The sequence below is a fragment of the Dryobates pubescens genome, chromosome 4 (genome assembly GCF_014839835.1).
Source record: "Dryobates pubescens isolate bDryPub1 chromosome 4, bDryPub1.pri, whole genome shotgun sequence".
NCBI classification, from domain to species: Eukaryota; Metazoa; Chordata; class Aves; order Piciformes; family Picidae; genus Dryobates; species Dryobates pubescens.
Window position 1 is genome coordinate 32815721 of NC_071615.1, and position 27406 is coordinate 32843126.

General features: G+C 50.8%; 1 protein-coding gene across 2 annotated transcripts in view; it reads right to left on the reverse strand.

The window, feature by feature from the left end:
- Window positions 1–109: 109 nt before the first annotated feature.
- Window positions 110–27406, reverse strand: part of FAM171A1 (family with sequence similarity 171 member A1) — a 79204-nt gene continuing 51907 nt past the window's right edge. For both annotated transcript variants that reach the window (XM_054161052.1, XM_054161051.1), the window contains 5 exons: window positions 24898–25056; window positions 20770–20946; window positions 6115–6231; window positions 3505–3619; window positions 110–3045 (listed from right to left, as the gene is read on the reverse strand). In XM_054161052.1, the coding sequence (XP_054017027.1) occupies window positions 1338–3045; window positions 3505–3619; window positions 6115–6231; window positions 20770–20946; window positions 24898–25056 (2276 nt within the window). In that variant the 3' untranslated portion in view covers window positions 110–1337. The remainder of the gene's footprint in view (window positions 3046–3504; window positions 3620–6114; window positions 6232–20769; window positions 20947–24897; window positions 25057–27406) is intronic.

The following is a 27406-nucleotide window of genomic DNA, read 5'->3' on the forward strand; positions in this document are numbered from 1 at the left end:
CAGCTCTGTATGGAGAAAGCACAGAAGAGTCATTCTGGCACTTTTGGATAGTACAGGGTTTGGGGGGGGTGGGGGGGGGGGTTAATCCTTTTTTTTCTCTCTCTCTCTCTCTTTTTCTTCCCCAATTTTTTTTCCCTAGACACATTCAAGTCCACTTGCTCGGCCTGTAGTCCATTTTATATGAGCATGGTCAGCTCCTGATTCCAGAGGAAACTAGCAATATATACAGTCAATGAAAACTATCTTCTTGGCTACTCTGGGCCCTTTAAAATGTCTCTCCTAAAGTCTAATCCTGGCTAAACAGAACTCCACCACATACAGGATAGCTACGGAATACACTGAAATGAGGAATGCTCAGCACAAAATGGGACTCTTGGCATGCAGCTTTCAAAAGAAAAAGGACCAAAATAAAAAAGAAGAAGGTAGAGAAGTTCAGGAGTTTATAAAATCCCGATGAAAACGGGTTAGCAAAAGGAGGGACTGTTCATTTTTCACTGTAAAAAAGGCACTTTGAGTAAAGGGGACCAGAATTGGAGGAAATCTTTGAAGTGGAGACAAAGTTCAGTTTGGTTTCATCAAAAGGCTTCAATGCTAAGGGAATGCTACTCAAGTTTCCTGCAGCTTCACACGAAAAGAAATTGCTGAGTAGTTTAGAATCAAAGGACAGAAAATGCTCACAACCAAGTTGTAAAATGGAGGAAAGGAAAAACAAAAAGCATAACAGAAGCAAAATCTTCCTAAAAAATAAAGCAGCAATGCATAGCCTTTGCTCCAGATAATGCACAAGCAACCTGAGATAGCGGGGCTGGACTGCACGACCTTCGGAGGTCCCTTCCAACCCAACCCATTCTGGGATCCCGTAATCTGGGACAGGCATGTGGTTTTCTCAGGTACTTTTCCAGTAGCATTATCGACAGAAAAAGTGGCCTACAAAACAAAACCAAACAAACCCAAAAGCTTCACCAGCTCCCTAATTCATCAGGAGATTGAGGTCATAAAGCAACCAAAAGAAGGTCCTGGATGACCAAGATCAAGTATATGGAATCACAATCACACTCTTTGCTCAGCTGGCTGCCTGGGGGCAGCCGTGGGGTCAAGAGGAATGATTTTAATTCTTCTCTAACATTTACACAGTAATGCACTGAAGTTCTCTCAAACGTTGCTCCTTGCTCACCACAGTTTGTTTGCTCTTTTCTCTCCACAACGACAACAACCGAACCAAAACCAAACATAAAAACCCCAAAATCATTAAAAAGAAGCAATAAAACTCAAGCACTTCCACAGAAAGAATATTTGGCAATTTGATACTCCACTGAAGGGTGGATTTTCACAACCGCTCACTTTAGATTGAAAGTCATTAGCGGCCTCTCCTCTCGTTTCTGCCAAGGGCTCTTCTTATCTTCACCTTGGTCATCTTCCTCATCCTCCTCATCCTCCTCCTCCTCGTCTTGAACGGAGGTTCCACGTTCGGGACTAGTTAATGGCTCTGGTTTGGTATCCACAGTTCTGCTCTCCTCCTGGAGGCTGGGCAGCTGCACGCCGCTCCTCTTGCCGCCGCCGCCCTCCAGCAGGCAGCGCAGGGCATTGTCCTCGGGGCTGCAGCCGGCGGTGCCGCACTCGCTGCCGCTCTGCTCGGTGTCATCCAGGTACACCAGCTGCGTGTAGGCTGCGCCCTGCCGCTCCCGCTGCTGCAGCTCCGCCGCTGCCGCTGCCGCCGCCTGGCCCGGGGCCACGGGCAGCTGATCTCCTCTCCCCTTCCGGCCGCACTTGGGCTCGTTCATGTCCACGCCGGAGTCCAAGCTGGCGTCGTTGCTCCCGTTCCTGCCGGCTCTTTGGAGGTCGATGTAGGAATGTCTGACGTGAGCGTTCGAGCGCCCGTCGAGAGAAACGAACCACGCCCGGGGATGGGGCAGCGGCTTCCCTCCTCCCAGCTCCATCAGAGCCTTCTCCGTCAGGAGCTGCACCTCGCTGTTCATCTGAGCCAGGGACGCGTCGTTAAGAGAGGCAGGGATGGAGATGGACTCCGACATGGAAGCGTTCTGCTGGCTCCACTCGGCCGCACCCGCGTCCTGCAGGTGCTGCTGAGATATTGCTTGGGACGCCAACTGTTGGGGCTGCAGCTGCTGGGGGGGGTGCGCGAAAAGCCGGGCGTGAGAGTTAGGAAGCTCAGCCTGAAGTCTTTCTATGTCAATCTGCTGGTCAGCCGGCACGACCAGGGGCTGGCTAACAAAAGGGTGTTCTCCCGGCAGCTTCACGTAGTGGCCCGGGATGACCAAGGCAGGCAACACCTTCCTGTAAATGCTGTCGTTGACCTGGTCAACGGAATTGCAGCAGATCAGCTGGCCCGGCCGCGGGAAGGAGGTCGGCCTTTCCAGGTGATCCACCGAGCGAGACATCAAGCAGTCAGCAGGCCTGCAGTCCAGCAGCTCCTTCTCAGGGGCCGCGGGCGGGGGGTACATCTGCTCCTGCACGTTGTACTTGCTGCCCGTGGCAATGTGGTTCATCGACACCTGGATCTCCCTCTCCTGCTTCTCAAACAAGGGCTGGGACAGCATCGCGTTGTAACTTCTCCTGTACTCCTCTTTGCCAGGGGACTCGTAGCCCTCGGCCGCCTCGGCGGATTTCCTCATCTGGAGAGGGAAGCTGTCTGCCGACTGGTGGTAGTCCTTCCGCAGCGACCCGCGGGGCGTCAGCTCCTCCAGGGACATCCTGCTCTTGTCCTTCTCCTTGTCGGACAGCAGCTCCTCTCGGGAGCTGAACTCCTGGGAGGTGCTGAAGGAGTGTTTGAGCATGGGCGTGTGCATGTCTGCCTCCCCGCCGGGTGACACCATCTCCATGTGGACAGCACCCAGCAGCTCCTTGGCCCCCGAGCTGTCGGCGTGGCCGTTGCTAGCCACCGACAACCCGCCGGGGAACTCCGACTCGCGGCGCGAGAAGATCAGGTTGATGTGGGACATGGAGGTGGCCTGGTCCTTCTTGGATGTGTCCAGGGCTGTGGAGAGCTGCAGCTTCTTATGGTGCTGACGTGGTCTTAAGCATTTTCTTCTAGAAAAGGGAGCAACAGAAGAAGTTACACAGTGGTGATGGGCAGGAGCGAGAGCAAGGGGTGTCTTGCTGGGAGATGTTTAAGCAGTGACTGGGGGATTTGAACTCTTACTCCATAACCCAACAACTAAAAGCTCATCCCAGCAGCAAAGATAGAATGAAAGAAGACCTCATGTCAGTGGGGAAGTATCTGAAGCACCAACTGCAAACTGGAGCAAATGTCTGGGGAAGGCAAACACAAACCCACCCATGAATAAACACTTATCCATAATTCACAGAATGGGTTGGAAGAGATCTTCAAGATCATCCAGTTCCAACCCCCTGACATGGGGAGCAACATCTTCCACTAACCCATCTTGCTCAAGGCTTCATCCAACCTGGCCCTGAACACCTCCAGGGAGTGGGCATCCACAGCCTCTCTTGGTTAACCTGTTCCAGTGTCTCCCCACCAAATCTTACCTGCAGTAATACAGAAGCAGACAGAGCAAGACCAGAAGAATGAGAGCCATCCCTCCCAGAATGGCCAGCAGAAACATGGTGTGGTAGCTGCTAATGTCGTGAGTCACAACGGGACCTGGAAAGCAGAAAAGGGAACTCAGACCTGCAACAACTTGCAAACAGAAAAAGGAACAACACTCACAATGAGAAGGACATCTGCCCTCATCTACCAGGTGCCAAGTGAACAAAGTGGCCCTCACAGCCCTGGTGCCTACTGAGCAGAACACACCTGGAGAAGGGAGCAAGCTGTGGAGGAAGCAGGTGCTGGTTCTCATGAGTGCAAGTCCAAATGAATCACTGTGGAAAAGCAGTGAGCTTCACTGGAAGCATGCATCAGTGAACACTGCCTTCCAGCTCCTGCTGCTGACAGTGCACCCAGGCTCTCACCGCTGGAGACGGGAAAGCCAGCACAGCATCTCCAGCACCACAATGCGTGGGGCAGCACCATGGCAAACTCCTCCTGACAGACATTCGTGGTGCTGTGCACCACACACTGCAGCACAGGGTTCATTGCAAGACTTGCTGGTGCTCTGCAGTCTACATCAAGCCAAGCCAAGCAGGTCTCCAGAAGCTGTAAAACCCAGGCCATCAGTGACACAGCCTTGTCACTCCATTAGTCCTCAGTACATGTTCTAACACACAGAGGACAGCACATGTGGGCAGCATCTGCTCACAACTCTGCAGGAGTAACCCTGCTGGCTTGCAATGTCCTCATCAGGATTTTGCAATGAAGGCCCAAATGTCCACCTGCAGGTGAGAAGGTACAGCACCAGTTGACAGTGAGATGCATGTGCTGTGACAGCAAACTTGGCCAATGTGATGGTCATGAGGTCTGTCAAAGCCCATCTCTGGAGCTGGAGTGGTCTGCAGAGCCACTGCTAGGAGCACAGAGCTTATTCTTGTCCATTTTTTCAGGTATGGATTCAATGAGGAGATAAAAGCAGCAAGAAGACAACATCAATCTCATTAAAAATCACATCAAGCCTACTGCCTTTGGGAAATCTGAATACTGAGACACTCTGTCCTGCCACCACCTTGGCATCACTGATTAGTCCTGTTGCTAAAGGGCAGGCAGCAAAAAGAAGAAATCAGTCACTGGAGTTTTTAATGGAAATGGTATTCCCAGAGCAACAAAGGGTTAGGAACCCAAGAAGGAGGGCAAGGAAAACACAAATGGAAATTGTACCACACAGGTTAGTGCAGGGACAAATTGGCCTTCTCCTTTTGGAGTCACAGGCTTCCAACCCTGGAACCCCAGGCACAATTTCACAACCAGTGTGACTTCCTCCCAGCTATGCTGGGACTGGTTTGGCTCAGAGAAGTTGTTTTTCCTTGACAGACAACTGTTCTGTAGAAGTCCCCTAAGTTCAGTAGGATTCAGCTCTGCCTCTAAAGGCCATTCAACAGCTGAACATCCCATCCGAGAGACCCTTAGGTAAAAGCCTTGCAGATCATGAAGCAGCTCGATGGCAGACTTTAGAAAGACTCTTCCTGTTGCTTAGCCATAGCTGAGCTTGCACAGCCAAGGCCAGAATGGTTGCATCTGCTCTGATAAAGAAACTCTGAGAGAGGAGGAGGTTTTGGCTGATTGGCTCTTCCACAGACAGAGGTGTCTCTGACTGCTGGTGGATGAAGAACAGAAAGCAGCCATGAACAGAGGAAGAGCAACCTGCAACATGAATGAACCTGCACAGGCCCAGCAGAACACAGGATTTTCAAAGGGACTGCCTACAGCTGTGCCAGGAGGCTTGCAGGTGGTGACCAGGCAGCTCACCACTGATGCCACTCTGCTAACAGACTTCCTAGAACCCTGGGGCTGGGTAATGTGCAGTGTGGATGAAGCAGGCACCAAGGTGATGCAGAGGCTGTCAGGGCAAAATCTTCAGTGTAAAAGGGAAAGAAGTCAATCAATCAGGAAACAGCTAAGCCAGGCTGATGTTGGGTTTAGGTGGAGCAATTTCATTGGGACCTCCAGTACAGAAACTTCGTAACATGGAATCCTAGAATGGCTTGAGTTGGAAGGGACCTTCAAGATCATCCAGTTCCAACCCCCCTGCCATGGGCAGGGACACCTCCCACAAGACCAGGTTGCTCAAGGCCTCATCCAACCTGACCTTGAACACCTTAAGGGAGGGGGCATCCACAATGCCCCTGGGTAACCTGTTCTGATGTCTTACCACTCTCACTGGAAATAATTTCAGTCTAAATCTCCCTTCTTCCAGCTTAAAGCCCTTCACAAGTAGCTCATGAACTTTGAAGATGGGCCTTGCACCTTCCAAACAACCAAAGTCCTTCTCTACCTGCTGGAACACCAACTGATGCTAGAGTCCCTCTAATTTTCTAGCAGTGGCTCTGCCAGGCAGTGGTGAGTCCAAGATTGAGCACCAGGCTTGCCCCCCACAAACCCCAGAAGATTTTAGCCCTTTACTTTCAGATTTCTGCTTTCTACTGGTCCATTACTGACCAAGCTGTGGCATCTCAGGTGAGGTCATTCTGGAAAACACAAATGTTAGCTGTGAGTAACCAACTCCTCAGTGCTGTGGCTGGCAGCAGAACTCAATCCCATCTTACCTGGGATGGCAGGAGACATGGCTGCAACCCAGTAGCCCAGCTGAGGTGCGATGTAAGTCCACGTTAGCTGGTTCCCTTCTTGCTGTACCAGGCCCAGACTACTCTTCAGCCATGTCCCTGTGGATGTGAAGGGTGCAGGGAGGTGTTACAGATGTGCTCACACCTCCCTCTGCTGAGCAGGGGGAAAGCAGGGAGCAACAGGAGCTGTGGATGTGCTGCAGGGGCTGTGTGAACGCCTGGGAGGCGAAGGCCCTGCCTTTTTGGCACAGAGTGGCTTAGGTTGGAAGGGACCTCAGAGATCATCTCCTCCACTCCCCCTGCCATGGGCAGGGACACCTCTCAACTAGACTTGGTTGCTCAAGGTATTTCATGCTCTGGGCATTGCAGCCTTCTCAGCAGCTTTGTACACACACAAGCCTCATTTACCATTAAATAAAACCAGTAACTCGGGGGCTGGGGGGGGAAGTGACAATAAATTCTTGGCATCTTAGATTCCCATTTTTGGTTAAAGAAGCTTCCTGAGCTGGACAGACAGCCCACTTCAAAACTGTGTTTGAAGAGACATCACATCTCCCAGACCATGCATGGCTTCCACACACCACCTTTCCATCATCTCTGGCTGTCAGCTTCCAGAAGGCTGAAGAAAGAAAACCTCCTCCAAATGCTGGCTTTTCTGCACAGAAAACAAGCTCATGAAGGTTACTGCCCAGCCATGTGGAATTCAGCTGCAGGTTGGACATCAGGAGAAATTTCTTTACTGCAAGACTGGTCAGGCACTGAAAGAAGCTGCCCAGGGCAGTGGTGAAGTTCCCATCCCTGGGGGTGTTCAAGAGATGTGTGGCCATGGCCCTTTGGGCATGGCTTAATGGCCATGGTGGTGCTGGGTTGACGGTTGGATCATCTCAGAGGGTTCTTTCCAACCCAACAATGCTCTGATTCCCTCGCTAGGGGGAACTGGTGTCCAGCTTGCCTGAGCCACACCACGCTGCTCTGACCAGCACAGTCCTCCTCCTGCTCTTCTGAAGCCTTCTGCACACTCTCCTTGCACAATGCAGCGATTAAGAAGTTAGCAGAAACTGTGGAGAGCAGAGCTCAGCTGCCCTCCTGCTCCACCAGCAGCAGCTGGGCTACCAGCAGAAGGCAGCAGAGCAACTAGCTGCAATGGAGCTGATCAGCTGGGATTGTGCAGCTCCAAAGCAAACATCTCAAAGCCTCTTTTGGAGCAGAAGCAGCAAGTTCAGCACAGGCTGAAAGCCCTGCATGAGCCGGGCCAGGTTGCCATCAATTCCTCAAGAGTGTCTGCTGCTTTATGGAAAGCTTCTATAAATAGAGACATTCCTCCTTAGAGATCAGCTTTACATTTTCTTCCTCTTTTTCCTCTCTCACTGCTCAGTGGAGCCAAGATGCTGATCCAGGACCCAACTCACAGGAGCTGTCTCCTGGCTCTAACTAATGGCAGGGGGAGAACCAATAAGTTTCTTAACTCTTTCCTCACCTCAAATCATACTCAGTGGTACTGAGTTTTTGGGAAATGTCACAGAACCATAGAATTGTTAGGGTTGGAAAAGCCCTCTAAGATCACCCAGTCCAACCACCAACCCAACACCACCATGGCCATTAAAGCATGTCCCCAAGTGCCATGGCCACACGTTTCTGGAACGCCTCCAGGGATGGGGACTCCACCACCTCCCTGGGCAGCCTGTGCCAATCCCTGACCAGAATCCCACAGATTTCTTCTTAAAACCCTTATAAAGCAGCCACCCAGCACTCCTTTGTCTATTTAACTTGGGGGCAAGGTAAGAGAACTACCATCATTAGCACCATCCAGAATACAAAGATGAGACCTTTGAAAGGAATTCAAACCAAACCCCAGCCAGATAAAGAAGCTGAGCCCCATCTGGCTGCAAACCCACCCAAACAGCAGAGCTGAGCTGAAATTCCAGCAGAGCAGAAGTAAATTCTGCCAGAGAAAAGCATCTGAGCACTCTGCAGTGGTTTTGATTCTGGTGAAGATGCTTCTTTATCTCTGGCAGCTTTTAGGAGTTGCCAGGGCAAGAGGAACGTATCATGAGGAAATTCAACAGCAAAGGGCTTGCACATTAAATCTCCCTCTCAACACCCATTCTGCACTCAAACACCTTTTTGTGATAGAATCTGGTTTACACCTAAATCAGATTTTTAAATGGCCCTCTCAGCAAGGAGAGCTCCCAGATGGGAAGCTGCAGAAAAGCCACCTCAGAGCAGCTTGCTTAGTCCATTTTCCTGCAGAACCAGGGGTTTAAATGAATCTGTAGTGACATCCAGAGATCCGTGTGCCTCTGGCTTCCACCTGTGTCACCAAGCCTGCTGCCCGGCCTGAGCTGCTCCAGCTTCAGCAAATGGCAACACTCCCCTGGCCCAGCGGAGGCAGAACTGTCACCCCAGGCCATCTGCTCTAGAGAGACCCATGTGGCTGCTCTGAAAGGCAAGAAGAAAGGAGCCGAGCTCCCTCCTGTGTGCATGCTGCCACCCCAGCACTGCTCACTTCAGGTTGAGCTTGTCTCCAAGCCTTTCAAAGCTTTCTAGACCACCGCTGCTGCAGTGACTTCTGCTACCTTGGGTTATGTATTTTTCCTGCCACCCATCAAAACCCCTCTGGTAAGTGCCTGTCAGAGGAGGGTGCTGCAGCCAGCGGCCTCTCCTAAGGGCACTCAAAGTCTGACCATTGCTGCTGTTTAAATCCATGGCAGCCACGGTGGCTTCTTCCCATGAATCACCTTTAGATGGGAGCTTTGGGTAGGAAACACTTCCACTGATGAGATACTGCTTGCTTTTTAGCATGTTTCTTGGCAGAAAGATGATCCAACCCCACCTCAAGCAAGGAACCAGAATCATAGAATGGTGGAAGTTGGAAGGGACCTCCAGAGATTGAGCCCAACCCCCTGCCAAGGCAGGACCACCTAGGGCAAGTCACACAGGTGCACATCCAGATGTGTTCAGAATCTCTCCAGAGAACTCCACAACCTCTCTGGGCAGCCTGCTCCAGGGCTCCAGCACCCTCACACCAAAAAAGTTTCTCCTCATGGTGAGATGGAATTTCCTAGCTTTCAGTTTGTATCTGTTGTTCCTTGGCCTACCACTGGGTACCAACAAAAGGAGCCTGGCACCTTCATCCTGACACCCACTCTGAGACACCTATAGACATTGATCAGATCCCCTCCCAGCCTTCTCTTCTCCAGACAAAACAGCCCCAGGGCTCTCATTCTTTCTTCACAACAGAGATGTTTCAGTCCCTTCATCACCCTCATAGTCTCTGTTGGACTCTCTCCAGCAGATCCCTGTCCCTCTTGAACTGGGAAGCCCAGAACTGGACACAGTATTGCAGGTGTGAACTCAGCAGGGCTCAGGAGAGTGGAAGGAGAACCTCCCTAGACCCGTTGGCCACACTCTTCTTGATTCTCCCTAGGATACCATTGGCCTGCTGGGCCACAAGGACCCTTGTGGTGCTGCTTGCAGCATGAATTGTTTCCATCCAACAGGTCTGACAAGTGAGAGGATTTAATTAGCCAGAGCAAACGAAGCACAGTCCCCTTGTATCAATTTCTTGTCATTCACCTTCCTCAGACAAAAGAGTTTTGGTAGGAAAGAAAGGTTCTTTTAACCTGCCTGTTTAACAGGGGAGATGTTCCCAACAAATATGCCTTCAGGAGCAGGGCTGTTCCTGCAGCAGGGATCTCTGCTGCAGAGAGTGAAATACAGATCTGGGTGTCAGAAGGAATGAGGCAGGTTGGGATCAGACAGGGTGGGACAGCAAAGGGTGTTCAAAGCATACTGAAGTAAACGATTCAGACACCACAGTGGGCAATGTTGTTATGGAGGGCTCATCAAGGGCAAATTGGTGACAATCACTTTCTAAAGCATGTATGTCAGCATTCTAAAGCTGACATACACAAATCCTAGCTTTTCATCCTACCACCTAAAGCTGCTTAGCAGACTACTTCTTCCAACTGAAAATCACCTCTAATCTGTGGCAGCACAGAGTTCTGCTACAGCAGGCTGGGGCTTTGGGTTTGCTTCTCTTCATTTCCTAAAAAGCTAAAAACCACTGAGACTGGAAATGGAAAAAAAACTCCTTCCTGAACACTGGAGAAATTCCTCTCCTCATCCCATGTCCCCAGAGGGTTAAAAAGTCAGATTATTGAAGTTAATATCTCAATTTTGTGTTTGGAGTTGCTAGGCAACATCAAAAACTAAATGTCCCTGTCCTGAGCTTGCACCTTCACTGAGCTCCACTGAGATCACTCCTTCACCTTTCTCCACTGAGTTCCCCCCTTCATTGCTCTCCAGAGCTCACCCTTCACCCTTCTCCACTGAGCTTCCCCCTTCATTGCCCTCCAGAGCTCACCCTTCTCCACTGAGCTCCCCCCTTCATTGCTCTCCAGAGCTCACCCTTCACCCTTCTCCACTGAGCTCCCCCCTTCATTGCTCTCCAGAGCTCACCCTTCACCCTTCTCCACTGAGCTTCCCCCTTCATTGCCCTCCAGAGCTCACCCTTCTCCACTGAGCTCCCCCCTTCATTGCTCTCCAGAGCTCACCCTTCACCCTTCTCCACTGAGCTCCCCCCTTCATTGCTCTCCAGAGCTCACCTTTCACCCTTCTCCACTGAGCTCCCCCCTTCATTGCTCTCCAGAGCTCACCCTTCACCCTTCTCCACTGAGCTCCCCCCTTCATTGCTCTCCAGAGCTCACCCTTCACCCTTCTCCACTGAGCTCCCCCCTTCATTGCTCTCCAGAGCTCACCCTTCTCCACTGAGCTCCCCCCTTCATTGCTCTCCAGAGCTCACCCTTCACCCTTCTCCACTGAGTTCCCCCATTCATTGCTCTCCAGAGCTCACCCTTCACCCTTCTCCACTGAGTTCCCCCCTTCATTGCTCTCCAGAGCTCACCCTTCTCCACTGAGTTCCCCCCTTCATTGCTCTCCAGAGCTCACCCTTCACCCTTCTCCACTGAGTTCCCCCCTTCATTGCTCTCCAGAGCTCACCCTTCACCCTTCTCCACTGAGCTCCCCCCTTCATTGCTCTCCAGAGCTCACCCTTCACCCTTCTCCACTGAGTTCCCCCATTCATTGCTCTCCAGAGCTCACCCTTCACCCTTCTCCACTGAGCTCCCCCTCTGCCCTCCACTCCCACAGGATTTACTCCCCAAGCTTTGCAGGGCTGAGCTCTGCCACTGCTCCAGCAGCACCACCCTTACCTGGGGTACTGGCAGGGAAGTGCTTTTCCCATCACACCCTAAAGGTCCCTGCATGGAAGTCTGCTGGCTCAGGTTAGTGCCTGAGAAGCTCTGTAGTTTTTGCCACCTCTGTTGGTTTTGGCCTTTCAGTCACCTCTCAAGTGCTGAGCACAAGAAGCCAGCTTTCATCACTCACAATTCTGACCAGGTCTGGGCCTGCCCAGAGAGCTGCCTGAACTCTTTGGATCCCCTCAGTGTTTCCTCCCACAATGCCAGAAGAGGCTTATTAAAGATGACTTCCCAATGCAATTACCCCTCAGTAATGACACTCCCAAAGAGCAGGCTTAGCTCTGCTTGCTGGACTAGCATCCACGCTCACTGGAGTACACAGAAGATGCTGCCTTCCTCCTGGCTCTCTCATATCAGTCACATTCAGTTACTGAGCAAATGAAACAGCAGGCAGCCCAGAGCACTGCCTGCCTGCTCCTTCCTTCAGCCTCACATCCTGCTGATGCTCAGCTCCTGCTTTTCCAGCTTCAAGTGGAAGCAGACACATACTGGGGTCTGATCATAGAATCAATAAGGTTGGAAAAGACCTCAGAGATCAAGTCCAACCTGTCACCCAAGACCTCATGCCTACTAAACCATGGCACCAAGTGCCTCCTCACCCCAGGTCCTCCTCACCTCATCCAGCCCCACCCAGACGTCTCACTCCTGTCTGTATTTCCATCAGTCTCCAACTCCTCTCCCTTTCAAGCAGCTGCACAAGCACAATGAAGGTCTTCACTTCTGAAACGCTGCTGCCCACCTCTTCACACCTCCTGCTGCATGCCTGCTGTAGGTGGTGCTGCAGGGCCACTTACAGCACTGGGGTGGTTCAACCCCAGCAGGCAACTGAACACCAGGCAGCTGCTGGATCCCACCCTGCCCCGCTTGGAGGAGGGAGAGAACTGCAGGAGAAAGTGAGCAAACTCGTGTGCTGGGATGAAGGGACTTGAACAGGTAAAGCAAAAGCCACACACACAAAGCAAACCGAGGAATCCCTTCCCCACTTCCTGTGGGCAGGAGGTGCCGAGCCATCTGCAGCAGAGCAGGGCTCCATGGGCAGGAGGTGCTCAGCAGGGCTCTATCACCTGGAAGGGTGACTTGGGAAGACAAATGGCATCACTGCACGTTCCCCCTTCCTCCTTTGTCCCCCAGCTCTACTGCTGAGCATGATGTCCCATGGTGGGGAATGTCCCTTTGGTCACCTGGGGTCAGCTGTCCCAGCTGTGTCTCCTCCCAACTCCTTGTGCACCCCCAGCCTGCTTTCTGGTGTGGTGGGGAGCAGGGGAGACCTTGGCTCTGTGTAAGCTCTGCTCAGCAAGAGCAGAAACATCTCCACTATCAGCACAGTTTCCAGCACAAGCCCAAAGCACAGCCTTGTAGCAGTTGCTCTGCAAACATGAACTCAACTCTATCCCAAACCAGCACAACCATCCAACAGAGTCCATTCCTAGAGCCTGGTCTCAGAAGTCATGGTTGGTTACTCTTGGTTTTCAGCTGGATCCCCCTGACTCTACAATCAACCAACAACCACAGTCCCCATGCCTACATAAGCCAGCCCTGGGGGCTGGACTAGATGAGCTCCAAAGGTCCCTTTCAACCCAAAGCAGTTGATGATTCTATCACTTTTACACAGATCACTGCACTTTGGCACCAAAAAGATTTCATCAAGGTCCTCTTAAGCTCTACCACCATGCCATACTGTGTCTGCTTTGCCACAAATTTAACTCTATGAGGTGGGGAGAGGACAAAACAATCCATCCATAGATGCACAGAACGGTTTGGGTTGGAAAGGACCTTAAAGATCATCTAGCTCCAAGGCCCCTGCCACAGGCAGGGACATTCCCATCACCCTCACACATGTGAGCCACCACATTCACTTCAAACCCAACACACACCTTGAGCAAAAAGCACAGCTGCTTCCTGTGACTCACCACACCTCTCCAGAGGAGCCACAGCACTGAGAACATACCTCAGGAGCTATACAGGGCAGCAGCAGGGGAAGAGCTTCTTTTCCTTTCAATGCTGAGGTCTGACTACTACTCTGCAGTTCTATCTGCACTTATTGTGTAGACATCAGACATGGTGAAAGCTGGGTTTGGTAGCTACCATTTCTATGGCAACACACAAAATATGAAATTCTTGGAGAGCAGTTAGCTGAAGATCTCTATTCCTGGGTGTATTGAGTCTGGAAAAGAACTGAACCTTCAGAGCTGAGATCAAGAGAGTCAAAAATCAAATTGCACACTGCAGGAATAGTCTAACCATGAGCTCTAGGGAGCAAATCTCCATATCACCATCTAGAACCAAATGTGCTGCATCTGATTGTACTGAACTCAAGCTTTTGGGGGCAGGGAATCTCTTTTCCTCAACATGCCCACTTCTCAAGTGCAGAAAACCCAGTGAGCTGTTGCATGATGTCTGAGGCCCTATGTGCAGCTGCAGGCAGTTCATCTTGGCAGCCCTGCCATGTGAGGAGAGGCTGAGAGAGCTGGGTCTGGTCAGCCTGGAGAAGAGAAGGCTTAAGGGAGACCTTGTCATCATGGTCCAGTACATAGAGGGTGGCTACCAGGAGCATGGAGACTCCCTTTTTCCAAGGAGTCCCATGGGAAAGACAAGAAGTGATGGGGACAAGTTACTGCTGGGGAGATTCCCATTGAACTCCAGAAGAAAATGTTTCCCCATGAGCACAGCTGGACATTGGAATCATCTTGCAGGGGAAGCAGTGGAGTCCCTGCACTGGGCAGTTTGCAGGCTCAGCTTGGCAGGGTGCTGGGCCAGCTCAGTTCAGCTGCACTGTCACCTAGAAAGGTTGGACCAGATGCTCCCTGGGGTCTCTTCCAGCCTGGCACTCTGTGTTTCCAGGGCAGGTGACCTCCCCAGGTTCAGAGGCTCACACCCAGAGCCAGAAGAAACAGCAGGCTGCAGAAGCTGCGCAGTGTTTCTCCTCTGTCACGCAGGGAATGCAGTCAGAAGCTGAGCACGTTGGCAGCACAAAGGAGCAGGCTTTATTTTTAAGATCTGAACACATCAGTCCTTCTGCCCTCTGGGTGGATTATGGCTGCTACCACAGAGAAAGCTTCAATCAGAGGCTTTTGCAATCATCTGATTTACAAATATAAGTGCAGTGAGCTGGATGAAGATGTACAGAAACTCAATGCCTGCCTGCAGCTCTCACTCTCATAAAATCAGAGAATGGAAGGGACTTCTGGAGATCATCCAGTCCAACCCCTCTGACAGAACAGGGTGACCCAGGGCAGGTCACACAGGAGCACATCCAGACAGCTCTTGAAAGTCTCCAGAGAAGGATACTCCACACTGCCCACAAGCTGGTAACTTAAAGACAGCAAGGTTACCTCACAGATGCACACCAAGGGTGCAGGAAGAACAAGCAGCACTCTGAGCTTCAGCTATACACAGTGCGTAAGAAGTAACAGATTTGAAGAGAAGGACCAAAAGGGTGGAGGTTTAACCCCTTCACTACAAGAGATTGCAAGCAGTGCTGAAAAATATTTTCCTGTGATTCAGTGGGATCAATAATCCCAGAATGGCTCAGGTTGGAAGGGACCTCAGAGCTCATCTCCTCCAACCTCCCCACCATGGGCAGGGACACCTCTCAGCTAGACTCAGCTGCTCAAGGCCTCATCCAGCCTGGCCTTCAACAACCCCAGGGAGGAAGCATTCTCCCTGCACAGCCTATTCCAGAGTCTCACCACCCTCCTACCGAAGAACTTCTTCCTTGGTTCCAGTCTAACCCTGCTCTGCCTCAGCTTCAAACCATTCCCCCTTGTCCTGTCTCTAGACACCCTCAGGAAAAGTCCTTCTGCAGCCTTCCTGTAGGATCCCTTCAGGTACTGGCAGGCAGCTCTAAGGTCCCCCTGGAGTCTTCTCCAGGCTGAACCACCCCAGCTCCCTCAGCCTGTCCTCACAGCAGAGGTGCTCCATAAACTGGCAGATGCATCGATGCTGCCACTGAAGGACTGATCCATGTTCCTTATTATGCACTCTGGAGTATTGGGGAATATTTCTAAGTCACTCACACATCTCTATATGTGGATCTGGAGGTTCTAGGTGCAACATAATGCCTCCAAGACACGTGGGATCAAACTGGAGACTGCTGGTCTGAGCTTTTGCTGACTGAATCCAATGGAAACCAGACACCTCAGCATGGAGCAGGAACCATCTCACTGGGGGCTGAGAACACAGCTCAGCAAGTGCTGCATTACTCAGTCCAGCTGGAGGGAGCTGGAAGTGAGACAGGAGGTACAAAATTCCCTATTCATTAGAGTATTCATTGCTGACTGAAGAAGGCTGGGAAGGAGTCCTGGACAGAAACCTGGTGTCCAAGAATAGAGAGATGAATTGCATTGCTGTAAACGCTACTGACATCAAGGCAAATACACAGGGAAGTCATGATCCCAACCACCTGGTTACAGATCAAGACAAAAAGAAATGATTTCCAGCCCCTTCAGAGTTTGAGAAAAACAAGACAGGACTTGGGGGGGGAACTTAAAAAGCCACCAACTCAGCAACACCCAGTCCTGAGGGCAAAAGAGAATCCAAGTCTCTGTGTGCAAGCCTTTACCTGTGCACTATGAAATGAAGCCACTCTCCAAGCAGTGGAAGCACAAGAGACAGAGACTGCCCAGGAACATGGTGGAGCCATCAACCCTGGAGGGGATTCTGCCCCTTGACTCTGCTGTGCTGAGACTTCTCCTCAAATACTGCCTCCAGTTCTGGGGCCCCCAACACAAGAGAGACATGGACCTGCTGGAGCAGCACCAGAGGAAGGCCATGAAGGTGATCCAAGGGCTGGAGCACCTCTGCTGTGAGGACAGGCTGAGGGAGCTGCAGTTGTTCGGTCTGGAGAAGACTCCAGGGGGGACCTTAGAGCTAACTTCCAGCACCTAAAGGGATCCTACAGGAAGGCTGCAGAGGGACTTTTCCTGAGGGTGTCTAGAGACAGGACAAGGGGGAATGGTTTGAAGCTGAGGCAGAACAGGGTTAGACTGGATGTGAGGAAGAAGTTCTTCAGTAGGAGGGTGGTGAGACTCTGGAATAGGCTGTCCAGGGAGGTTGTGGCTGCCTTCTCCCTGGGGTTGTTGAAGGCCAGGTTGGAACAATAGAACAGAATAGAATAGAATAGAACCAAACCAGACCAGGTTGGAAGAGACCTTCAAGATCATCGCGTCCAACCTATCAACTAATCCAACCCACCTAATCAACTAATCCATGCAACCAAGCACCCTATCAAGTCTCTGGATGAGGCCTTGAGCATCTGAGTCTAGCTGAGAGGTGTCCCTGCCCAGGGTGGGGAGGTTGGAGGAGATATCTCTGAGGGCCCTTCCAACCTAAGCCACTCGGTGAGTCTATGATTAAAAGCTGTGTAGATGTAGTGCTGAGGGACATGGTTTAGTGGTGGAGGTGGCAGTGCTGGCTTAAAGGTTGGACTTGAGCTTGAAGGTCTTTTCCACCTAAACTATTCTCTGATTCAATGGGTATGTCAGCAGCACAGAATGATCAAGTGGTGTTTCAGTGTGTCTATCTTCCATAACATCAGAGCACCAACACTAGGATATGCTACAGAGAGGTGCTGGAATCACAGAACCATTTGGGTTGGAAAAGCCCTCTAAGATCATCCAGTCTAACTTTCAATCCAACACCACCACGGCCACTAATCCATGGCCCAGAGGTGCCATGGCCACACATTTCTGGAACACCTCCAGGGATGGTGACTCCACCACCTCCCTGGGCAGCCTGTGCCAATCCCTGACCACTCTTGCAGCAAAGAAATTTTTCTTCCTCTCCAACCTAAACCTCCCCTGGCACAATTTCAGACCATTTCCTCTTGTATCACCTGATATTGAGGAAAAGAGATTGACCCCTCACCTCACTGCAGCCTCCTCTCAGGGAGCTGTAGAGAGCAATGAGGTCTCCCCTCAGCCTCCTCTTCTCCAGACTAAACATTCCCAGGTCCCTCAGCTGCTCCTCACCAGCCCTGTTCTCCAGACCCTTCCCCAGTTTCTTTGCCCTTCTCTGGACACACTCCAGCCCCTCAATGTCTTGAGTCCTTGCCCTCAACCATGTGGAGTGCATCTCCAACAGAAGAACAAGGCTGGGTGTCCTCCTTCACCCTTCAGTGTCCCCAGGGCACAGACAGTAGCTATTGCAGTTAATTGTTCAGCAAGGTGTTGCTGCTTTCATGCAAACTCTCCCTTGGAAGGGTGTCAAAGAGATGCAGCAGATTGTCTGGCTTTGATGGCAGCCTGCTGCTCCTGGCTGTGTGCTCCTCCGTGTCACCAGAGCCACCCTCAGCCTGCAGCTGACTCGGGATGCTTCTCCCCCCTTCTCTCCCCAGCTCTCTCACAGGGACAGAAACCCTGGTCATGAAAATACAGACTGTCGATGGTAAACAGCCCCAAAAGCCAGCAATGATTTTTGATTGCTGGAACATGCAAACATGCCTCATTTTGGCAGAAAAACCACAAAATCTCTGCACTTCCAATCAGATTCCACAGCAGCACATCATGACCTCAGCAAGACATCTGAGATTCTAAGGATTAAAAGCTGTTTGAGGTATTTCTGCACCCTCCTCACTCCCTCCACTACAAGCAAGAAGGATTTCAGCTTTTCAGAGGTGCAGCAATGCTGACCACCCCATGGCTTCAAACAAGGACAATGGCTTGCACCACCAAGCCCCTACTGCTCTGCTAATGCACCAGGGAAGTGCAGCTTTCCTGCCTGCTCACATAGGCACAGTTCCCATCTCTGGCATTGCCTCCATCTTCAGAATCAACTGTGAACATTGAAGCCACTGAAAATCAATTAAGGAAAGACCTAAACATGCCTGGCACTGAAATGGGGGGTGGAGGGGGCGGGAAATCAGAGTAATGAGGTCACAGAATGGCACAGGTTGGAAGTGACCTCCAAGATCATCTACTCCAATCTCCTCACCATGGGCAGGGACACCTCTAAATTAGACTCAGCTATTCCAGAGTCTTACCACCCTCCTGCTAATGAACTTCTTCCTTGGTTCCAGTCTAACCCTGCTCTGTCTCAGCTTCAGACCATTCCCCCTTGTCCTGTCTCTAGACACCCTCAGGCAAAGTACCTCTGCAGCCTTCCTGTAGGATCCCTTCAGCTATTGGAAGGCAGCTCTAAGGTCCCTGTGGAATCTTCTCCAGGCTGAACAACCCCAGCTCCCTCAGCCTGTCCTCACAGCAGAGGTGCTCCAGCCCTTGGATCACCTCTGTGGCCTCCTCTGGGTTCACTCCAACAGCTCTGTGTCCTTCTTCTGCTGGGGATGCCAGAACTGGAGGCAGGATTGGAGGTGGGGTCTCAGCAGAGCAGAGTCCAGGGGCAGAATCCCCTCTCTTGCCCTGCTGGCCACACTCCTCCAGATGCAGCCCAGCACACAGCTGCCTTCTGGGCTGCATAAGGGCACTACTGGCTCCTGGGAAGCTGCTCAGCAATCACCACCCCTAAGGCTCTCTCTGCAGAGCTGCTCTTGACCCTCTCTGCACCCAGCCTGGATTTGTGCCTGGGATTGGCCTGATCCATGTGAGAGGTCTGTCCTGACAGGGCACAGAAAATGGCTTACAACAATTTATTTGTCACTTAAGCATGGAGTCCTCCCAGTCCTCATCCATCCTCCTCCCTTTGATGTCAAAGCAGAGCATGGGGAGGTTAATGCCAGGGTGCCACCACATCCACACTACACATGGCTGGTTTGACAGCCTTTGTGGTGCTAATGTGGCCTGCACAAGATGGAGTTGCAGCTCTACTTATTAAATTAGGGCTACTCTAACTTAAATTGCTTGGGACATGGCCAACATTCTGCTGCAACTGGCATGCTGCAGTCCCAGCTTCAATGCATCTTTGTTCAACAACTTCAGCTGCATGGGAAGATGCTTGCTTCAGCTAGGTGTGAGCTGGAGCCCAGGCATGGCATCTTCAGTACATTTTTCTCCAGGGCTTTGTGAAGCTAAGAGGCCTGGCAAAGAGGCAGTTTGTTTCGTGGCCCTCATGCCCTCCCCTCCCAGGGACACAAGTGCTCCAGCAGTTCCTCATGATGCAGACAAGGTTAGACTTGCCTCAAGCCTGGGAGCCTCAAACCTGCAACACTGATGAAGGGGCTCATTCTGACCTGTCCTAACATCTGCCGCACACACCAGGACAAGCAGCTCTTCATATGCTAAGTAAAACCCACACTGAGACCTTGTGCAGCCACACCACAGGGGCACAGGAGTTTGGCCACAAGGGAGAAAGCCCCACAGTCCAAATCTGAGCCATTTTACTAGCAGGGAGTAAGCAGCCCTGAGGCAGGCTGGACTCCACCACAGCTGCCAGGAAGTGCTGGGGATGGAGGGCCTGCTTCTTGTGGAAAGCAAGCATGGGGCAGGCTTCTGTCCAGTGTTCAATGAGTGAGAACCCAGGAATGCCCAGGGTCACCAGCCACAAGCAGTGTCAGGAAGTCGTCTTGGCTTCCTGAAAGCCAAGCAGCAGTGAAACCTCTGAAGCCTGGCAGCAGTGAAACCTGAAAAGTACCCTTTCCACAGTTGGGAGGAACCCTGAATACATTCTTTGTCCCCTTTTTCTACTACTCACTTTAATACCATGATGAAGTTTGCTCTTCATTAAATCCTACCGCTTCACTCTCCAGTGCAGCCAGCTTCTGAGAGCAGATTTCCAGCCTTGCTGCCTGAAAAGCCATGCTCCCTTCTCAGCAAACACAGGTAGGAAGGCAGCAAACCCATCAGTTCCCCCTCTGCTCCCTTCCTCCCTCCCCTCCGTTCCTCTGGCTGCTGGATTTGTGCTCATTGCTCTGCTCCTGGAGGCGATCGAAAACTGGCTCAGAAGGTTTGCCTTGCAGGGACACAGCCCCACCAACTGCCTGCCTAGATCCACACTTCTGGCTCCTGCTTCTTCCTCACAGCATCTACACCTTTCTCACCTTCCATTCCTCTGGTTTTCCTTCTTTTCCATCACAACCATCTGCTGCACACTTCAGCAGGCTCAGTGCAGGAACCAAAGGGAGTCACCAGGACATTGTAATCCTTCACACTTTGAAGGTGCAAAGAAGGGCAGCAGGGCACACAAGCTAGCAATGAAAGCCTAACTGCCCCATTCCAGGAAAGTCTGCTGCTCACAGCAGCAAACATCACCCTGCAGGGTAAAATACTGGGTGCACTGCACAGCTGAGGCTGAGTGGCTGTTCTGTCCTTGCCAAATATTCCCTGACTTCTGCTTGCTGACTGTTTTTAAGGCTCATTTCTCTGCCCTATTCTACTTGAGAGCATCAGGCAGTCTCAAGGTGAAGACCTCACCGTTAACAAATGCAGTCAGACATTAGTTTCAGACCCATGAAGCCATCCAGGGAATCACAACAAGGGTTACCTACCAAATTTTTGGTCAAACCTCCAGGCTGGAACGTGAGCATTGTGCTTCAGGTTGCTGTTTGCTGGCAGAGGCACTGTGACATAGATGGGACCGTTCACAGGGACGGGAGTCCCATCGCTGTTGAGGAGATGGACACTGACTGCAGTGACAGGAGTGAGGTCATACCTGGTGCTGTTTCCTGCCAAGAGAAGGGATGAACACAGTGACTACAGGACTTTGCAGCCACCCTTGTGGTTCACCACCACAGTACTGCACCAAAGTGTTTCCCCAGGGACAGCAGAAGTTATCCTTCCTGCTTTACCAAACTCACAGCAGGTAGAGGCAATGTACTTCTGTATTCTACCTGGGGTCACAGACTGGGTGGGGGTGGAAGGGGCCTTAAAGATCATCTAGTTCCACGCCCCTGCTGTGGGCAGAGACACCTTCCAATAGACTAGCTTGCTCAAGGCCTCATCCAACCTTGCCTTCAACAGTGCCAGGCTTGAAGGCCCCAGAAATTCTCTGCACAAGAAGAATCCTAGAATGGTTTGGGTCAAAAGGGATCTCCAAAGGTTATCCACTCCAACCCCCTGCACCCAGCAGGGACATTCTGTACTAGAGCAGCTTGCTCAGAGCCTTGGCCAGCCTCACCTTGAAGATCTCCAGGGACAGAATTCCAACCACCTCCCTGGGCAGCCTGTTGCAGTGTTCCAGCACCCTCATGGTGCAGAACTTGCTCCTCACATCTAACCCAAATCTGCTCTGCTCTCATTTCAAACCATTGCCCCTTGTCCTGTCCCTGCAGGCCTCTGCAAACAGTCCCTCTGCAGCCTTCTTGTAGCCCCCTTCAGGTACTGGCAGGCTGCTGTTAGGTCTGCTGTGAGTCTTCTCTTCTCCAGGCTGAACAACCCACAGAAGAGGTGCTCCAGCATTCAGCTGCCACCTTGCACAGCTCCTGCTTGTTACAAAGATGAGTATTTCTCTTTTCTGTTGCAAAGCTAAATTAGACTCACTGCTTATGAAACTCTCTCATGCTATAAAATTGATGAGCACACAGGCAGAGCAAATGGGAATGGACTCAATAAATGTCAGCTTTCGTTTATTGCTTGTCATTTGTGACATCTGGTGACCTGTGAAGAGCTCTAAAAATAAATCAGAATAAAATCAGACTTGACTCTTTGTAAAGAAACAAACAGCTCCAGGCCAGCAGGAACAATGGGGAGCAACCAGCTTGGCCCTTTGCTGCAGACATGGGAAGTTTGGTTCGGTTAAAAGGAGACCTAACAGGAACATGCTTCATGGCAGCTAGCTAAGAGCTGTCCTGTGAGGACAGGCTGAGGGAGCTGGGGTTGTTCAGCCTGGAGAAGAGAAGGCTCCAGGCAGAAAAAGGGCTACAAGAAAGCTGCAGAGGGAATGTTTGCAAAGGCCTTCAGGGACAGGATGAGGGACAATGGTTTGAAATGAGAGCAGAGCAGATTTAGATTGGATATGAGGAACAAGTTCTGCACCATGAGGGTGCTGGAACACTGCAACAGGTTGCCCAGGGAGGTGGTTGCGGCCTAATGCCTGGAGGTATTGAAGGTGAGGCTGGAGAAGGCTCTGAGCAAGCTGCTCTAGTGGAGGATGTCCCTGCTGAGTGCAGGGGGGTTGGACTGGATGACCTTTGGAGGTCCCTTCCAACCCAAACCATTCTAGGATTCTATGGTGAATAGTAGAACTGAGCTGCTGGAAATGAACAAGAAGAGCTCTCCACAACTCTGCAGACATGGAAATAAACTGAAACAACAGAGGAGTAACTGGGCAAGACGAGAGAGGGGACAGAAGGGAAGAGAGAGAGAAGAGGCAGTCTTCAGGAACACTTGAACATCTCCCAAGCAAATTACTGCTGGTTTTTTGAATTCTCAAACAGAAAAATAGGAGCAAGATTCTTCTTTGGAACAGAAATGCTACAAAATCCCCAGCAGCTGGTGATCTCATTTCTAATTCCTTCAAAAGTTGTCCAGATGAAATCTTCCCTTGGAGATGAAGAAGAGGAAGCCAATCCAAGTTTGGGATTTTGAAGTTTCATGTTTCCACAGCAGGATAAACCCCTAGTAAAAAGAGGGGGCCACCTCCCCTCCACTGTAGTGCACTTACTGTGCACTGTCTGTCTGGGTTACACCAGTCAGAAAACAAGGCCCCAGTTTCTCAAACCTCACTTCTTTGCTGGTGTTTTGTGGCAGGCTTCTAGCTGAAGGCTCTTAAAGTAAAATCCAGGAGCCTCAAGTACAGCTAGCCAACCTCCCATCATGCAAGTATACAGAAGACTGAAAATCCAGGGGTGCATCCATGTGTTTTGCATGAGCCTAGGAGGTAACACAGGAGAAAGATGATGTCCTGGTTGTGTAGTTCCCATGAGGCATGATCACCTGAAATCTTGGCAAGACCTCTTTTCACTGAATAAAGTCAAGGGTGGGAAGCTGCACTGCAAAGTAGTAAGGAAAGACCTGGGAGAGAGGAACCCCACACACTGTCAACAGTTTGTCCTCTGGGTTTAGAGATAAAAAGGAAGGAGGTGAAGAAGCAGACAGAAGAGAGATCAAGTGCATTCCTTTGTCTGCAGAAAGATCAAGAGATAGCAGATCATGTCTGAGTATGGAAAGCCAGGAGAATATAAAGGCTGAAGATGAGAAGAGGAAAATGATGGAGAGATAGGAGAAGGTAGGATGAGAGGTACACACTGGAGCAGACAGAAGGGCTGGAGTGAGGCAGCAGACACCTCTCCTACTGCAACAGAAAAGGAGATATTCAGATATGCACACTTGGAGTCACCTAAATCAACACATCACAAGTCATGCACCCTGGGAAGCAGCAGGGATGAACCTCAAGAGGTCTTTTAACCCTCTTCAAAGCAGGCTTAGCTACTGCTAGGCCACCCTCACAGGTGTCTAACTCTGGCAAACACTCTCAAGCAACTGATTCTACAGCTTCAGCTACCCTCAGCACAGCAAGGCTTTTCTGCTTCCCACTGCTCTGAATCTCAGTCTACCACTCGCTTTCCACTCGAGATGGACACACAGAAACCATTCTTCCTCTTTTCACCCCAGCATTTTGGGAATTTGAAGATTGCAGTGCCCAGCTGGTCTATTTTTCTCCAGCCTACACACCACCAATTATTTCAGCCAAGCCTAAATGAGGAGTGGAATGACGGTAACAGGCAGTTGTCATCATAAAAATGTATTACAGCTCTGAACTGAGCAGTGGTTGTGTTGCCACCAGGAATTTTTCTTTGTTTGCCCTTTGGTGCTGGATCAATGTGGCACCTTTTTGACTGAAGCTGGATTCAAAAGTCTTAACAAAGCCACTGAAACAACAGAGCATTAAACCCCTGGTGTACAGAAACAAGTCAAGAACTCCTCTATGGCATGCTCAAAGCCTCTTTTGTCCCTTCATGTTAACCTCTGTTCTTGGAGACTTAGCTCTCAACTACAAGTGCAACAAACTTCCCTGATCTCCCAAGGCCAAGGACTCTTCAGAGATTCACAAAATGGTTGGGGTTGGATAGGACCTTAAGGATCATCCAGTTCCAAACCCCTGCCATGGGCAGGGACACCCCCCCACCAGCCCAGCTTGCTCAAGGCCTCATCCAACCTGGCCTTTAACACCTCCAGGGAGGGAGAATCCACAGCCTCCCTGGGCAGCTTGTCCCAGTGCCTCACCACCCTCATGGGCAAGAATTTCTTCCTCATGGCTCATGTCAATCCAGCTTCTTCCAGTCTGCCCCTCATCCTGTCACTCCAGGCCTTTGTAAAAAGTCCCTCCCCAGCTCTCGTGGACCCCCTTCAGGTACTGGCAGGCTGCTCTTAGGTCTCCCTGAAGCCTTCTCTTCTCCAGGCTGAACAGCCCTAACTCTCCCAGCCTGCCCCCACAGGGGAGGTTCTCCATCCCTCTGACCACCTGGGTGGCCTCCTCTGGACCCTCTCCACAGCAGCTCCATGTCCTTGTGCTTCATCTTTGCTACTGAGCAGCATTTTGCTAGGGCAGCTGAACCTGTTGTGGTGCCTGAATTGCAAAGATGGTGTGCTGGAATGGGGAATGGGAACAGTGACATGGCCAAAAGTCAATCCCTGCACCAAGATGGAAGCAGAGCAAAGCCAGGGCAGCAGCTTACCTGTTCCATTTCCATCCAGTCCCTGCAAATAAGGGAAGCTGTCCACCTCCCAGGGTGAGCTGGCTGCAGTCAGGTATGCTGTCAGGTCACTGTAGCTGGTGTTCTCTGGCAACCTGACAGATCTCCTCTGAAAGTGAACCTGTGGCTGGGTCCGTGCACCTGCACAAATGCAAAGTGACTTTCAGTCCAAGGTGGGCAGAGTGTTTAGGTGTCCATGGGTAGGGCTGCACATTCAATAGGAGGCTTTTCATGATAAATTACAGCACTTGATGAGGACAGGGACATCAGAAGGAGAGAGAAGCAAAGCCACCATTTTGACATTCATTGTGCTGTTCCCATTCTTTTTCTACAAGCAAAATCATGAAGGCACCTAGTGTCAGGAGCTTTCCTGACTCTGTTATTTCCCTGGACCACCTCCAATTCCATTACAGGCTTCTTTTAATGAGCAAAGCTGAGCTCAGAAGCAGGGCATGTGAAAGCTTAGGGAAGCACCCACTTCACCACCTTTGCTGAAGTTCTGTTTCTCCTGCAATGACCAGATAAAAGCAGTTGATACTCTTGAAAGTGATTTTCCAACTCCCAATTAACTGCTGCATGTAATTGTCACAAAGCTTTGGCCACATGAACTATCACTGGGGCTCAGATAAGAGTCTCTGATTATTTAAATGCAAGAAAAGATTCACTTGGCAAAGCCCAGATAAAAAATTCCCTCCTTTTTCCACACAAAGATCTAACCAGAAGCAGATGACTGGCTTGGGAGCTTTCCCTTTCCTCTGTCTTGCACAGTCTCAGTGGTGTTTTCAAGATCACTAGGTGATAATTGAAAGGTCTTTGCTTGCAACATGATTTAAGAGTATTTCATGCACTGTGACATTTCATGTCTCATTTAAAGCCCAGTTTATAAAGTCAGCAAGTTCTTTGCAGTGGATGCTCACCACCAGCACTGTTTAGCAACACACAGCAAGGCTCCATCTCCAAGGTCCTGTGTGCAACATGCAAATCCATTCGTAAATCCAGAGCCATTGAGCTCTCCACAGCCCATTTTGAATGCTCACAGAACACTCCCCACACAGCACACCACTTTTGTCTTAATTCACCTTTGACTACATGGCTCAAAAATGTCAACTCAAACCAGTTTTGCTTCTTTGCTTCTGTTAGTCCTTGGTGGTGCTTTTAGGTTCCACGTAACTCCACTGAGAGGAAGATTCATGGACTGGGTTTGGTTGGAAGATATCCAGTCTGAACCCCCTGCCACAGGCAGGGACACCTCTCACCAGCCCAGCTTGCTCAAGGCCTCATCCAGCCTGGCCTTGAACACCTCCAGGGAAGGGGCATCCACAACCTCCCTGGGCAGCAACCTGTTCCAGTGTCTCCCTACCCTCACTGTCAAGAATTTCTTCCTCACCTCTAGTCTCAATCTGCCCTCTTCCAGCTTCAATCCACTGCCTTTCACCCTACGACTACAAGCCCTTGTAAACATCTCTTCAGCATTCTAACTGCCAGTGCCATTAACCAGGAGCCTGGAACATTTCCCTGCATCAGCTGGAGCTGTGAGAAAACATAAAACTCCACAGCACAAACTTTGTATTGGCCAGCAAAAGCTGCTGGGTAGGTGGGCAAGCATCTCCAAAGAGCTGATGGCTGGTTAGCTGTCATTCCTTTGGTAATTCTCAAGGGAAAAAACCATCAGTCAATTCACCCTTCTCCTTTCTTTCCTGAAAGAGGTATTTCTAGCAATATCTCAACACTGGCAGCCCCCTTAAGTGTCTCAGTCGTTAAACAAGACCCATGTGGAAAGGGAAGACATGTCCCTTACCCAGTGTCCAGGCTTGATTGGAAAACAACATTTAAATGAGCTGACTGCAATGAACTGGGGGAAGCCTCCTCTCCTGACTGCTCTGCTGTGCCTCAGGGAGCTTCTGACTGCACTGCTGAGCACAGGGATCAGAACCCAGAGTGACAAAACAACCTAGAAAATGCAACGAAAGCAACCACAAAGGATCTGGCACTGGGATTCTCAGTGACAGCTGAGAGCAAACTGGTGGGGTTTTCTGCTGCCTCTCTGGGTAAGATCAATTATTTAAGTTCCCAAGGATTGGTTTTGTATTTCCAGAGATCTGAACTAACTTAAGAATTAAAAGCAAAGTCATTGCTGAGTCTGTCACACAGCAGTTTACATGGAGGGCTCTCCATAAGAAATGGTTGCTCTGTAGCGCTGGGAGAGTCAGGAGCTGCCAACTTTTCACCAGCCAGGGAGGGCTCAAAGGCAGCCTCAGGTTCTTGAATCCAACAGGCAACACAGAGCCTTCCAATGGCTGAGCCCCAAACCTGGCAGCAAACCTGGGCAGCAATCAGCTGGGGTGCAAGCTCTGAGGTAGCAAAGCAGCTTCCTCTGTAGGTAGTGCACATCCACAAAATATACTGCTGTGGAGTAGTTAATTTGCACTCTAAATCCAACTCCTTGATACTCTTATCCACCCAGAACCTGCCACTCACCATGGCTCTTCCC